General features: G+C 36.5%; 1 protein-coding gene across 1 annotated transcript in view; it reads right to left on the bottom strand.

Moving 5' to 3' along the window:
- The window catches only part of DGKQ (diacylglycerol kinase theta), a 92405-nt gene that overhangs the window by 44730 nt on the left and 33026 nt on the right, over positions 1-14649 (bottom strand). The window contains exons 3-7 of the mRNA XM_062018808.1: positions 10771-10870; positions 5819-5904; positions 4957-5082; positions 3439-3592; positions 1249-1317 (exon numbers count right to left, since the gene is read on the bottom strand). Coding sequence (XP_061874792.1) covers positions 1249-1317; positions 3439-3592; positions 4957-5082; positions 5819-5904; positions 10771-10870 — 535 coding nt within the window. The remainder of the gene's footprint in view (positions 1-1248; positions 1318-3438; positions 3593-4956; positions 5083-5818; positions 5905-10770; positions 10871-14649) is intronic.

A 14649-nucleotide genomic window follows, 5' to 3' on the forward strand; every position in this document is an offset into this window, starting at 1 on the left:
ACACTGGGATCTACATTGACTTCTGTTTCTTGAAAACATACAAAGAAGCAGCAATTTCTTTTAACAACACTGTTCTATTTAAAACACAGGTAATTACTCTTCACATGAGCCTTAAAATGCACAATCTACTTTTGCCTTCCCTGGTCTGCAGATGGACACTGTATACGAACAAAAGATATAGGTCTGCATCCTGTCCCAAGTTTTAGTATCTTTTTTCCTTCCTTTGGAAGGACTGAACTGTCCTGTATTAGTACTTTCAACCAATTTAGTTGAAATCTCTGGATACATTATTTGGTCTCTTTGACTGTCATGAGTAAGGGTAATAGCCTTAACTGGTAAAGTATAAAAGCCCTAGTACTCAGCCACTCATGCCATTTAAAACACTGGAAAAAGTGAAAATTATTTAAATGACCTGCAGTTTGCGAGTGCTTGGCTGCATAACAAGAGGAGCATGGTGATGAATCATAACTTCAAGTCATTAAGAGACACCAGCTTCAAATTTTAATTAGTGAAATAAGAGCATGTTTGAAATCACTTCCATAACTGAGTTAGCTATTTACTAAAAAGGATTTTTAAAAATACCAACAGCATCTGCACAATTATGCTATTAATTTTGTGAAAACATAGTCTAAAAAGAAAAAAAGGAGAAACTTTTGCATTTATTGACTTTAAACTTTGTTCTTTACAACAACCCATGCAGCTACATTAGGCAGCAAATACCATGTTTTTCTAGTTACTAATATGGATATAGAAGAAGGATGCCCTTAAATTGCGGTTGGCTAAAACCAATCCCAGAAAGCTCCACATGCATAAGAATTTAAATGCAATAAGAGGCAACCAGTCTGGCTCAATCCAGAGGCAGAGTGTTTAATATGCTTTTATTGTAACATCCCCAAGCAAAAAAAAAGAAAAAGATTTCACCTGTCTTCAGTATGATTTGGATCCAGCTATCTTAAAGCAAAAAAGCTTGGAAAAGATATCCTGTCTGCCTTTAAAATGGACTGTTAAATACAAGGTTTCTTTCTTTGACTATCAAGTTGAGAGAAATGATCTATTTATCAGGGTAAGGAACAGAATGTAAGTTATGCCAGTTGAAAATGGTGAAGAGATATTTGTAAGACCCTGGATAAATGTTTAGTATTAGAAAAATAAACTTTTTTCTTTTTTTCATAAAGCAAAGCAAGTTAAGGTTACATGAATAAAGACTAGAATAGGTGATTATTCACCACTTACTTAAATTCTGCTTACTTGAGTCTGTTGAAATTTGGACATCTTTTGCTGATCCCTGTGTTGACCCATCAACATCATCATCTTCATCTGTGAAAACAGATACATTTTAATAAGGGATTTTTGTTAATTTGAACTGGGGAAAATACAAAAAAAGCTTTGTCATGTTTTCCATCAAAGAAGATAGCACAAAAGACATTTTCTCAGACCATCGGAAAACAGATGTAAGGTTAGAAAAGAGATTTTTCAAGGTGCTACAGTATTTTATCTGGGTATACGCAGGCTAAGCACTATAAACACACTTTCTGGCTTTCCAAATGTGGTGAGTTTTCTTTAGGTTTTTTCATAACCCATCAAAGCACTGAAAATGTTAAAAGTTAAGATAAATGAGTATTTCTCCTTCTCCATGCATCTGTTTCTGACCACCAGCTAATGACTATCTGCACTGTATTCTCTCAATTTGAAGTAAAAGATACTAATTTTAATTAAAGGAATGCAAAAAAATCATTATTACCTTAAAAAAACCCCAATATTGCTTAATATGAGCACTTAGAATGTAGCCTGAAATGGAAAAGCTATTCCATCATGTAAATTAATGAAGGAAGAGACTAGAAAGTGCAGCTATAACCTTGCATTCTTTCACTCAAAGTGCTCTGTGTTCAGTTTTTACTTAGAGGTGACATAAATATAAAAAAAGAAACAAGTTTGACATATTAAAAGAACGCAGCACTGTTTAAAAGACAAACTTACTTAAAATTAGAGAAGTCACCTCCAAAGAGGTTACTACTAACTTCTGTTAATAATAATACAACTTTATCTTCATTTAAGTGTTTGAGACACGTGTAGAGTACCTAACAATAGATCTGAATCAAGGTTCATAATGAGCCTTCCAACAAAACCATGGTCATCTGGATTGTTTATTTCTGGTATTTATTGCTTACATTAGAAGTATTATAAACTCCACGACTTTCAAGTATGTGCTGTACTTCACCCACCAACAAGAAAAACAACACACTGAAAAAAACCATAACAACCAACAAAAGCAACCTAACACCTCCCCTTGCCCCTTGCACTTTCATAGGTCACTTCAGTGTATCTCAGTTATGTAGACTTAGGGTCATGCAGTTTATGCAGCAGCAAGGCTCCTGCTATACCTTCTACATATGACAATGCATGGATGCTGCTAATGACCAGTTGCCTTCATCACAGCCAAACCTACATGTTCAAAGCTGAAAGTTGAAAGTTGGTTCTTTAAGTTAAGAAAGGCGTAGTCGCAAATACTTCCACAACCTGTGTTTTATGTACCTTTTAGTTGCTTTCTTTTTGTACTCGTGTACCAAAAGTAAAGCTTTACAAGAACATAATAATCAAAATATAAATTAGAAAATACTTCAGCAGCTTAAAAAGTCTCTTGCTACTGAAGAGCTTTGAAACAAACATACACTCTAGATGGCAGCAGAACACTATCCTGCCAAATACATGATTTCCTTCCAGAAAGGAAACCTTCAAACTGCAGATGCTTAATCCAAGAGGCAAACAAAAATATCTATGTAAGTGACATGTCAAACACGTCTATCATTGTAGCAGTGATAACACCAATCTGCTAAGCAAGAGGAGACTGAGGGGGGATCTTATTGACTTTTACAAATATCTAAATGGTGGGTGTCAGGAGGTTGGGACATCCCTTTTTTCTGTTGTGTCTAACAACAGGACAAGGGTAACGGGGATGAAGCTGGAACACAAAAAGTTCCATTTAAACATAAGAAAAAGCTATTTTACTGTAAGAGTGAGGGATTCCAGGCACAGGCTGCTCAGGGAGGGTGTAGAATCTCCTTCCTTGGAGTTCTTCAAGACCCGCCTGGACACATTCCTATGTGACTTGATCTTGGTGGACCTGCTTCTGCAGGGGTGTTGGACTAGATGATCTCTAAAGGTCCCTTCCAACCCTACCATTCTATGATTCTAAGTTTTTGGATTTTAGGTATTTACTTTCTGCATGCTTATTGTTTAAAGAGCAGTTTTACCATTCAATTACAATAAACAGAACTCTGAGCCTTTTGTACAGTCTGCATTTACAAATCTCTGCCTTGTTCCAAAAATAACAAGAAGTTAAAGAATACCGCCATAAAAGCCAGTGAAAACTAGCTATCATATGCCTTAGTGAATTATACCACTAGGGTAAAACACGTTCATCAGTTTTGAAAGTTTTACCTGTTTCTGTCTGCAAATTTTCTGATATTCGAAAACAGTGCAGTTTACTGAAGTTGCGAGAAAATAATTGCACAGAGCTTGGTGGAAGAATCATGTTCCTTAATCTTCCAAAAGTGCATTCTGGTGTGACAATTATATAGCAAGCAGCATGAGCCTATAAATAGAAGCATCAATTAAGAAGTTTGTGAGACACAGAGAAAGCAAATTTGTTCGTAACAAAATATACACGAGAATTTTAAAACCTCAGGCTAGACATATATAGACCTTTTTCAAACCATTTCCTTGAAATGAGTGACCCATTTTTCACTTTAGATTTTAATTTGTTCCATTCAGTTTTTATATACCAACAATAGGGAGTCTTAATGTGTGAAGAAACTCCAAGTACTACACAGCTTGCTCTATTAAAAAAATAAGGATTTTTATGCAGCTATGTCAAGAAGCTTGATGTTTTAGTCTTAAGCACTGGATCTTCCATTGTGTTCAGTTATAGGAAAGGTGGGCAAGTTATACTGAGTAGCTTTAAAATAGCAATATCATCATACACAGATATACCCACTTGCAAATTGAGAGAGAACACTTTTGGAGTTTTATGCCAAAACACAACTGGCTAGTTTCTGCCTTTATACTTGCGTGAGATCTTTTGCCATTATTTAGTATATACGCTTTTGTACGTGTGGCCATACAGCCCCTTCCATTTGTTAGATTGCCCTCAAAGACTGCTCCTCCCATCCCAGAAATTACAAATCAGATTACAAATACAAACCCTTGAATATTAAAAATAATTATCGAAAATATCTGAAACACTGAATAACCTCAGTTTCAACTTAAATTACTGTTATACAGTGTATCTCATCTTGCATTAAGTGGCAAATTAATGATTTACTACATATTCTTCTCAGTTCCCACATCCTATGGTCCTACCTTGCATTTTCATCATATTTCAATAATAGCATTAAGTGGATGGACTAATTGTTATCTGCACAGCAGACTGTGTTTCAGTATATGAGAAGCTGTGGCTTTCATGAACATTACTGAAGGGTACCATCGTGTTGCAAAGGAATTAAATATAGATCATGGGAATGGAAAAACACAGAAACAAGTACTGACAGCTTATAAAACTCCCTAGCTAAACAGTTTAAGAACTATTCTGCATTGACAAGGGAACAAATATAAGAGAATGATAAATCTTTGACCTCGCAGAATTTGTGATTTGAAAGAAATTCCAGTTTCACACAGGAAAGCTAAGTGGAGGCTTCTAAGCAGAAATCTGTAACGATGAGTCCTTGTTAAATTTCAGTTCACTGGAGTTACATAAAATTTAATCATGATTTTGAGAATGGCTCATTTTAATGACTCATGCAGGAGAAATATTTAATAAATCGGACTGTCCATCTAACTCAAACATACACATTTACATGCATAAGTGTATAAATTAAGTGTATTTGTGAAGTGTAAATGAAGTATATTTATAAATGTTTTAAGTAAACTTATATAACGTGTTTAAATAAGCATACATACCAGGATGCCACACCATTCACATCTCATGCCAGACAGCACCTCAGAAGAGCCACAGGTTTTCTTGCAAACTTCACAGCGAGCACTTGAGGAAAGGTTTCCCTCCCTCCAGTGGTGGTGGTAAGTATCCTGGGAAGACATATCACAACTTAGCATTACACAAAACAGATCTAGAAGTATGTTCAACCTAACTTTAAAGTCAGCAATTCAAATAGCTCTGAGGAAACAGCAATACAGACTAAGACATTGTGTTTTCTCACTATAAATATGATCCTTAATAATCTTGTATTTCACAAAAAAAAGTTTATCAAACTACCAAAAAATTTATCACACAATGCTGCTTCCTCACAGTCCACCAAAACCATATCCTTGAACTAGAAAAAGAAAACCCTAGAAGTTCAGTATTATGCATATATTTCACAGTGAAATGTTTGGCAGTCTTGCCCCAGACAGTCTGCAGGAAGCTTGAGGAAAATGACAATGTTTTCCTCGGATGCAATGTGGTCAACAGCTCCACACAGAAATGGCGGGGGGGGAAGGGGAAAAAAAAAAGTTCCATGCCAGCTTCCACAACACAAACTTTAGATCACATGCTCGAGTTTTTTTTCTCTAATTAGGACGTTGTATACATTGAACAGGCTTCTCAGTACAGCTTCAATAACTATCGTGTATATGTCAAATTTTCATCTCACTATCTGTGATACATTCTGAAGCCATACTTATCCTTTGGTGAATAAGCAACAGCAGTGCTTTAATAATTAGTGGCATGCAAAAGAAATGGTCAAAATTCGGCTTCATCCTCTAGCCCATGTTTTTACATGAAATATATGTGACCACCTTCTGCCATAGAGGCACAGGCACTTACATGGTCCTGGTGCCCATCCTGGTGACACTGCCGGCAGTCACTGCAAGCAAACAGGATACAGTCTGTGTGCACATGCAGCTCACAAACTAAAAGCACGGAAACAAGAAAACTTCTTTAAGTTGGGAACCCTAGGGTTTTTGCAGCTCCTCCCTCTCCCACTTTTCCCCATCCCCCTTCCCTCTTCCATCCAATATGCTTCGACTGCTCTTTCACAAACACTTTTTTTCCTTTATGCTCTTTTCTGTGATGCAAAAATAATAATAAAAGAAGTTCATCAGCACTGTACTGTGTGTTGCTCCCATTTTCTTAGTGCTAAACTGGTAAGGCAAGTACAAGGACAAGGCTGAGCTAATTTTGCTCATAAGCACTTGCCTTAATTTGTCCAGTACAAGAAGTGGAAAGTTTTAACAACTGTTTGGTTTACTACAGCATTGTCTCACAATTTCACAGAAACTGCTGCCTACTCCAAAAGTAATCAATCCAAAATCTACATTGATTTAATAAAATGTTTTAGAAGTGAAATGTTAGAAGCAGTAACAGAAAGAAAGTTCTCCTGCATCCAAATGTCATCAAATCTTGAGTGTACGGTAACAGTCCTCCTGAAGCAACATTCCATTCCTTTTACAAATTCTTTTCCAAACTCTACTGCAGAGCAAGTGGGCACTTCATGTGTGGGTTCAGGACAGCAGATGCTTTTCTGCTGAACAGCCCCTCTGTCTCCATCCCTGGAGCTGTCAGAAGCACAAGGAAACAAGGTGTGATTTGAGTCCTCAGCCCCAGAAAAGCTTGGGGAACTGATGCTGAAAACACAGCAAGGCTGTAGCACGTCCTTCTCGCAGAAGTAGCATGGTGCCACAGGAGACAGGGCAGAGGTGGGATCAGCCACTGACCCATGCAGCATGTCTGCACTGGCATGAACCTGCTTGTATTTACGAAGTGATACAACACATGCTGATGTCAGAACACACAGAAGGGAGGATGTTATTCTCAGGGAGACTGCAGTTGCCAGAAAGTGTGTCTGTCTTGGGAAATAAATTATTTTTATTGCTTGATGATACTCAATGGATTTAATTTTAAACCTGACCAGAAGTAACTGGTATGTTAATCTCAGTGGATTTGTCCAAGCTATGCCTGCCTATGGTAAATTACCATTTAATTGTCAGGAAACAGAATGCAATGATTTTTTCAGCACACTCTCCTAAGTAAGCTTTGCATTGTCTTCCAAAACACCTGTTAGATAATGTAGCCAGAAGAAGCTTTAATTAAGTCTATAAAGTTTTAGGCAAGCTTGCTTTTGCATAAAGTACCTTCATTATTTAAAGCTGACTTGAAGTATGAGATGTGAAAGAAAATCTACAAAACTCCCCAACTAAAATGCTATGCTGCAAAGGATCAGTCATTTTAAAAAAATACAACTAAAAGGTCTCAGTGCCTACTACCATTACTACAAGAGTTAGTAAAGTTCTTTACAGACCTCATGGACAGATATGGGTCAAAATGATCTTCCCCTAACTGCTTTTTAAAGATTTGTGTATACAAGTACGCTCTGAAGGCATTCAATTTTTCATCAAGTAAACAAAAATAAGAGCTAAGCATCAAACTCTTTTTCTGTTGTGCTCCAACAAGTTATTACTCCAAGAAGTTATTGGCCCAAGCACACCACAGAAATCTGAAGACTGGAAGGTGGCAACTGCGCATGTTAGCCACATTACCTGAAAGCATCTTGAAAACAGTATTAAATCACACAGAGAATAATACCTTATTTTGAAATCACTCTCTGGGACCTAGAAAGGCAATCAGCACTAACACTGCCTCATTCTAACCTTGCAGAAGACCATGATCTACCACCACACCAAAGCAAAGCCTCTATTAACAGGTCTTACTAAGTCAACATCAAGTTTTCAAGTACAGCTCACTAAACTGTGTTGTCTTCACCAACCCGAAGAATTTTCACGTGAGGTGTGACATGGTCCCTCCTCTGCTCACATTTCTCCATGTTCATAGATATAACAGGAATATTTTACAGTTTTGCCACTTCAGATGCCAGGCAAGATATATGCTTTGAGTCATACCCTCACTAATGGTTTCTGTAGACCAAATTAGGAATTCAGGAAATTAACAGAAGTGCTGAGTTTTTTTATTGTTAACTCTGCTAATAGAGGCACACGTTGCCCCTTTCCTACAGCATGTAATAACACAGAGGTTTTTTTCCCTTGGTTTAATTCCCATCTGCTGCTTCTAACACCAACTACAAATCAGAATTAATAAAATGTGTGCATGAAGGGCAGGAGCGTAACAAGAATTATACTCCTGAAGTATAATTATAACAAGACCCCTAAGGTATAACAGGAAAAATACCCCTAAGATAATCTTTCCTGTCAGTAGGTAATCTAAGTTTTTATCGTGCACATCAAATCAAAGTGCTCATAAAAAGAAGTTTCATTTTTGTCAATCCTTCCATTATCTACACATTTCTTTAACTCGGAACAGAATGATGGCTTTGTGTACAAGCTAGTCATGAAAGGGCTGTGAATTCCTTTATAACTCCCAAAAAACCCAAGATGGTTAATTTCAGGTATGTTAACATGGCAGAAAAACCTTTAAAACATTAACTGACTCCATTCCCAGTATATTTGCTGCTCCCAGCTGGTGTTAATAGGAAACTTTTGTAAAGGACACAAAACTAAAAAAAAAAAAAATTCTATTTCTCCATTCCCTTTTTTTTTTTTCTCTTTCCAGACTGTTTATTTGGAAAGAAAAGATATAGCAACTCTCACCACCATGAGTCCAGGTTCAACTGTTACTAGTGAATTCTACAGCAAAATAGCTATCCAAAGCAATCAGTAATTGTCAGCAGATTTCAGAGTCCAAATAGTCTAAGTTTTGCCAATGAACTGTATCTACTTATCTCACCAGGGGTTAATATATCTGCATGCTCAATTCTGAAAATAGATGCCTCACCCCAGAACACTTATCCTGAAAATTTTCAGTTTCAAGTAAATTTGTTTTATTGTAAGATATGAAGATTCCAAAACAAGTCATTTAATAATGCCAATCATTTGCTTAGAAAAGGTAACATCATCTTAACCATCTTTTCTACCTTAATCATGGAAAAGATTCCAGGAAAAGTTCTTTAAATTTCCATAGCAGAAGTCAACAAAATAGCCAATAGTAGACTTGTCTTATTAAGCAAAATCATTACAACTAAGCAAAAAAGGAAAAAAAAAAAAGAAAGAAGGAAGAAAGTCCAGCATCTACATCTAGATTTAAAAGATCTCTAGTTTAAAACAGCTCACTTCTAAAACAAGCTCTGAAAGCATTTTTGAAAACTAAAGGAAGAATCTTCTGCATTTCATGAACCTTAAATGCACCTTTTTAACCTACATTTTGGAAAAGCATGAGAGAAACAAGTTGTAGCCTTACCGATATTCAGAAAACAGGAGAGAAAACACATTACAGCACACAAAATAAGAAAATTGTTTCATTTGTGATGAACACAACTCTGAACCTTCACTAAACCAGAAAAAAAGAATGTCCAGGCATTTTTAATGCCTAAATATAAGTTTAAGAACACCTATATGGAAACGTATGAAAAAATAAGTATTCTCATGTAATGGGTACAGTGATAGTACACTACAATTAAGAGAATAAGAACATATAAGCAAAATTTTGAAAACTTTAACTAAAATAGATTATTAGACTAAAGTTATTTTAAAGAATTAAGAGAATATAGCTGGTGAAAATTTTAAAATTCTCTATGTTTATCTCATGTCACAAAGTTCTGGGGCTTATTAAGATATATCATGAGAAAGACTCTGTGGTATCTGTAGTTCTATGACCATTCCACCAAATCATCCATGTCACACAGTAACTGTATGAAGTGGTGGATTCCCACTAGTCAGAAGGACATAGTTTAGACTTATTATACAACTCACTAGACAAAAGCAGAAACAAAACTTTGTTGGACTAGTTGTTGGTTGGACTAGATGATGTCCAAAGGTTCCTTCCAGTGTCTACCATTCTATGATTCTAAATGCCCTGACCAACGAGAAATATTTCCCCTACAGATACACATAAGCCATTGTACTAAATAAGACAGTATCTTTAGCATAGCAAGAGATTTGAAAACATTTCAAATCCCTACAGAACTCATTCTTCTCTCAGTAGACTCCTTTTTCAAAGAGTTTAGAAGTAATACTCCTTTAAAACACCAAATTCTATTCAATCTCACAACATGAACTGAACAAGTACTAGACATTTGGGATAGGAGAAAATGGAGAATTAAGGAGCTGCCTTAAGTCAAGTACTCCTGCCAACATGCAGTTCAAACAAAAATTCTGGTGTTTGGGTGATTTCTTTAATTACTAAGTTGTTTTTCTTTTCAGAGAATCCATGTCAGAACACTCTGAGCAGTACTATTTTCACAAATAATATTTTCAAATACCTTTCCATTGAAGGCAACTCATCCTCCTTATAAGGAAAAGATATCTGAAGCCAGTAATACAGAAAAATTATATTCCATTCTTTTGTAGGAAATGGGGGGGTTTAGAAACCCTCCTGATAATTCCTGAGAAATACCTGATCATTCGCCGTACCAAAAGCTTCCATTGGAAACGGAAATAAATTACTTCAAGTGCAGAAGCCTTTCTTTAGACGTAACAGCTTCTCATTCATCACAAATCTGAGGCATGTATTCATTGCACAACATGAACCCCCCAGACTTGCTCAAAGCAAATTGGAGGAATGAGGAATAAGCATACACATCTGCTAAAGTCTGTGGTTTCTGGAAAGTTTTTGATTTATTAATTCCTTAATTTGTAGTACACGTTTCCATGACCAGGGAGTAGATAAAAACAATCCACTGTGTGTGTTCATAAGATATGCAACATAAGTAAAGTGAATGTTACTGGGTAACACACAGATGGCTACACAAGTAGGGTTTATTAAGTTACCTTCACATCGAAAGGCAGATGACTCTAGTGACTTTCTGCACACAGTGCAAAATTTTCTTTTGTAATGTCCTGGAGGCCCAAAACAGTGTGCAACTGGAACCTGCCAACGAAGAATGCATTAGACATCATCAGCCACAACTTTCATAAAGCCAGTTACAATTCACGAAAACTGCTTTATCATGTAAGACAGGACACTATATACAAAGTAAACTTAGTTCTACGTCTGAGAACAAATATACAGGCAAACTGAGCTTTGAGAAAGGATCATACTTAAAAATATATTTGAAATAATTATTTAGTAAAAATCACTTTAAAAAAAAATACTGGGTTTTAATAAGTAATGTAAATATTTTTCAGTGCTGGTCAGCTTCCTGATGACTCACAGTGCTGTCAGTCCAAAGGTTTTCTTTGGGTTTGGTGCCATGCAACTTACCTGGGATCACTTCCTCTCCTAAGCTGATTCCTTAATTAAAATTCCTTTAGTGATCAAGGAGAGTTAAAGAGTAGTTGCACATATACTGAAAACACTCTAAAGACACACTGAAGACAATTTTTAAAAGCTCAGTGCTATTACAGCCCAGAACTCTCCACATGCATTTCACCTCTTCTCCAAACACAGTCCAGTCAACTGTCTGACTAGGAAAAAGGCACTGATTTCTCCTCATCCTCCCCTAAACCTTTGAAGCCTAGATGGTATAGAGAGATCCAGTCCTTGAAGTACTTCCATACTGAGGTTCTTGTTGAGTGCAGATGATACATTTCAATTTCTCTTTTGTCAAGAGCTGTATCAATAGTTTCAGCAAATGGATTTCAAGTATAATATTCACTTTTCCTAAAAAGATACTACCACTACTCTAAAAAGATAGTGATTAATCAGTATCACTAATCCCATTAATCATGATTCTAAAGAGACAGTGATTAATAATGAAGACTAGAAGTGATATCAAAATAAAATAAGAACACAGGAAAAGACGAAAAATGAAGAATAAGAATCATTTGAGCTTTATATATGTTCTAGAAACCACGCTTCCTACAACACATTCTGTTAACTTGACATTCACATTAGAAGGAAGAAGCATAGTTACATCTTCAAAATGCTAGAATCCAAACAGATTCAATAAAAGTTTGGCATGGCTTAGGTCTTTAGTTTCTCACATGCCTTTCTTGATGTGACAAGTATATCGGATTTATCTTCTTGTTCTCGTATCACAATAAAATTACATATTTCTAGTAAAGGCTGACAAAGGCCATCTCCAAGGGAGCAGTATTCCCCTTGAGATCAGATGTAGCAGAGATTTTCATTAGCCCTAGAGTGGCAAATAACCTGGTTTGGACACTCAGCATGAGCATCTGATCCTCCAACAACCCATATTTGAAACACAGAGAACTCCTCCTTCCCTGGCCATGAATCTGGGCATTTTAACCTACACCCACCACAGAAATGCAGGTTTTTCATTGTTGTCACAGAAGGGTTCTGCTGAAGAAAAAGGACACTCATACATCAAAGGATCAAAGTAGAGTCTTGTGAAAAACAATGTTTATTATGAGAAAGACACAGATAAGGACTTCAACAGGAGTCAAATTTACTCAGGGTCTGACCACACTTATCCAGAAGATGCAAGGGAAGTAGATCAAGTCTAAATTCTGCAATTGTTCAGATTCTTGTGACAATCTTCTGAAGTATCAAGGCAGTGACAAAAAGAAGGGAACAACTTGCTGATTCAAATGCTGGATGAAACAAAGAAAGGGAGTGGGGAGAGGTAGTGTGTGAAGAAAAGTCTGTTCCTTCAACTTCTTCCCTTCTGAAACAAGCCAATAAAACACTTTATTACGAGTGGTCTTTCTAACTCGCTTTGTAAGTGACTAGGATAAAAACACTGCAGAGTCTAGTGGGAAACGGAATGCGAATAAGATGGAAAAATGGAAAAAGAGCAAGTATAACATAATAAACTCATCAATCACATTATGTTTCTCCCAGAACCTCCCTACATTTCATTTGTTGTTGAGTAAGTTCCAAGCACCCAATACATTATCAAAAACTTGACACTCAGACCATGAAAGCTGGTGAGGCAGCACGTCAGACTATCACAGAATGATAGGGGTTGAAAGAGACGTCTAGCGATCATCCAGTCCGACTCCCATTATGAAATGTTACATATTGTACTTTAATTTATATCTACCTGTATAATAGTAAAGTACAGACATAGAAGGTGGCCTACAGAGAGAAAGTTAATAATTGATGTTTAAAATCACTTTTCCAACTACTTAAATTACTGTATGCAAACCACTAAAATCAATTTCCATAGAAAAATACTGAAAATTTCTGCTAGTAATACCATTAAGAGAAATCCAAGTGCCCTTACAGTATTGATCAGAAGCCCATCAACAGAAAGTATAGCGGCAACACATCAGCATTAGCTCCAGAATGACTTTGCAATCAGTCACAGACAAGATACTAGATTCTAGTTCCTGTTTTGTTTCCTGCCATCTGTTATGAAATTCAACGCATTACAGAATGTAACATATTTCTGTAAAAGTTCATATCAGCCTGTAGTAAAATGTGATCTGACAGACACCTAGAACTTAGATTCTAACCTTTTCAGTGCAAGCTGAAGTGCAACCACACAGCAATTCTGCATCATGCAGCAAGAACAACAACAAACTGCACTTCATATCCAAACTTTGGATGACAAAGAATTGTTTTCTTTCAGTGGTGGCTTCTAAAAATTGTTCCACAAAATATCAAGCATGGAGCTAACAGTAGATTATGATTCCTCACTCAGCTGCTTTTCTATTAAATTAGGCAGAAGAAAGTTTTTAGCCTGAATCCTAAGCCAAAGATTTCCAAGCTCAAAGGGGAAGGAGAAATAGAGATATAACAAACACCAAAGTGACAGCTGCTGTCCTTGGCAGTTTTAAAAAAGAAAACCTACTAAAAGCTTTTCCTAGGCTTGTGCCTAAATAGGATTTTCCCCACGCATGCCCTTCCTCATCACATCAGAGAGATTTGGACTTGGCAGGACTTTATAAAACACACTGGAGAGATTGAAAAAGCAGGGCTGCAGGCACTACCATAGTGTGGGAATGATCAGCTTCCAAATAGGAAAGAGCAGGCAGAAATAAGGATAAAAACACTCTAACAATAACCTCCAAAGGTTAAGCAAAAGGAATTTAACTAAGATCACTAGCTTTCAGTTCAAAAATACTGTGACATTTCAAAGACAAGCAAAACCAGGTTGGAAGCAATCATCTTCATTAAATGCCCCAAAGGGTAGTCACATGGGGTCTGTCACAAAGACAAATTAAAATAGCATTTCTGAAACAAGAACATCTTCTCTGGAGTCTAATGCTTCCAGTACAAAAGTACTTCCTTATCTAATGCTCCAAAGGTCTACTCCGACACCAAAAAGTCTCTGCTCTATAGAGATAGGTAGGGTATTATGCCTGAATACATCCCACGATTATTCTGTCCAGGTTGCCTAGACCACACCCTCTCTGAGAGAAGCTAACAACTTTGTGATTCTGCTTTTCCCAGTACTGACATATTTTCAATTATACACTACTTACTAATCACAAAGAGGCTTTTATTTCCTTGAAATCTCTCTACTTTAGCAGCAAAAAAAATCTGAAAAAAATTATGGGAACAATATGGTGAAGTCCATACAATTTCAAACTAGGAATACATGATATTTCTACTAGAAAGTGAAACTTGTGTAAGAGCTTTCCCCTACAACTAAGAGTTGCTTGCACTAGCATTTTTTGTACTGGAGAGAAAAAAATGACATGCAAAGGACTTCTTGCTTTTATTGCTACAGAGGAAATCAATGTTCATCTCTTTTTATCAAGATAAAGCATTAGAAGAATTACACACAGTGATAT

Source organism: Colius striatus, chromosome Z (genome assembly GCF_028858725.1).
Source record: "Colius striatus isolate bColStr4 chromosome Z, bColStr4.1.hap1, whole genome shotgun sequence".
NCBI classification, from domain to species: domain Eukaryota; kingdom Metazoa; phylum Chordata; class Aves; order Coliiformes; family Coliidae; genus Colius; species Colius striatus.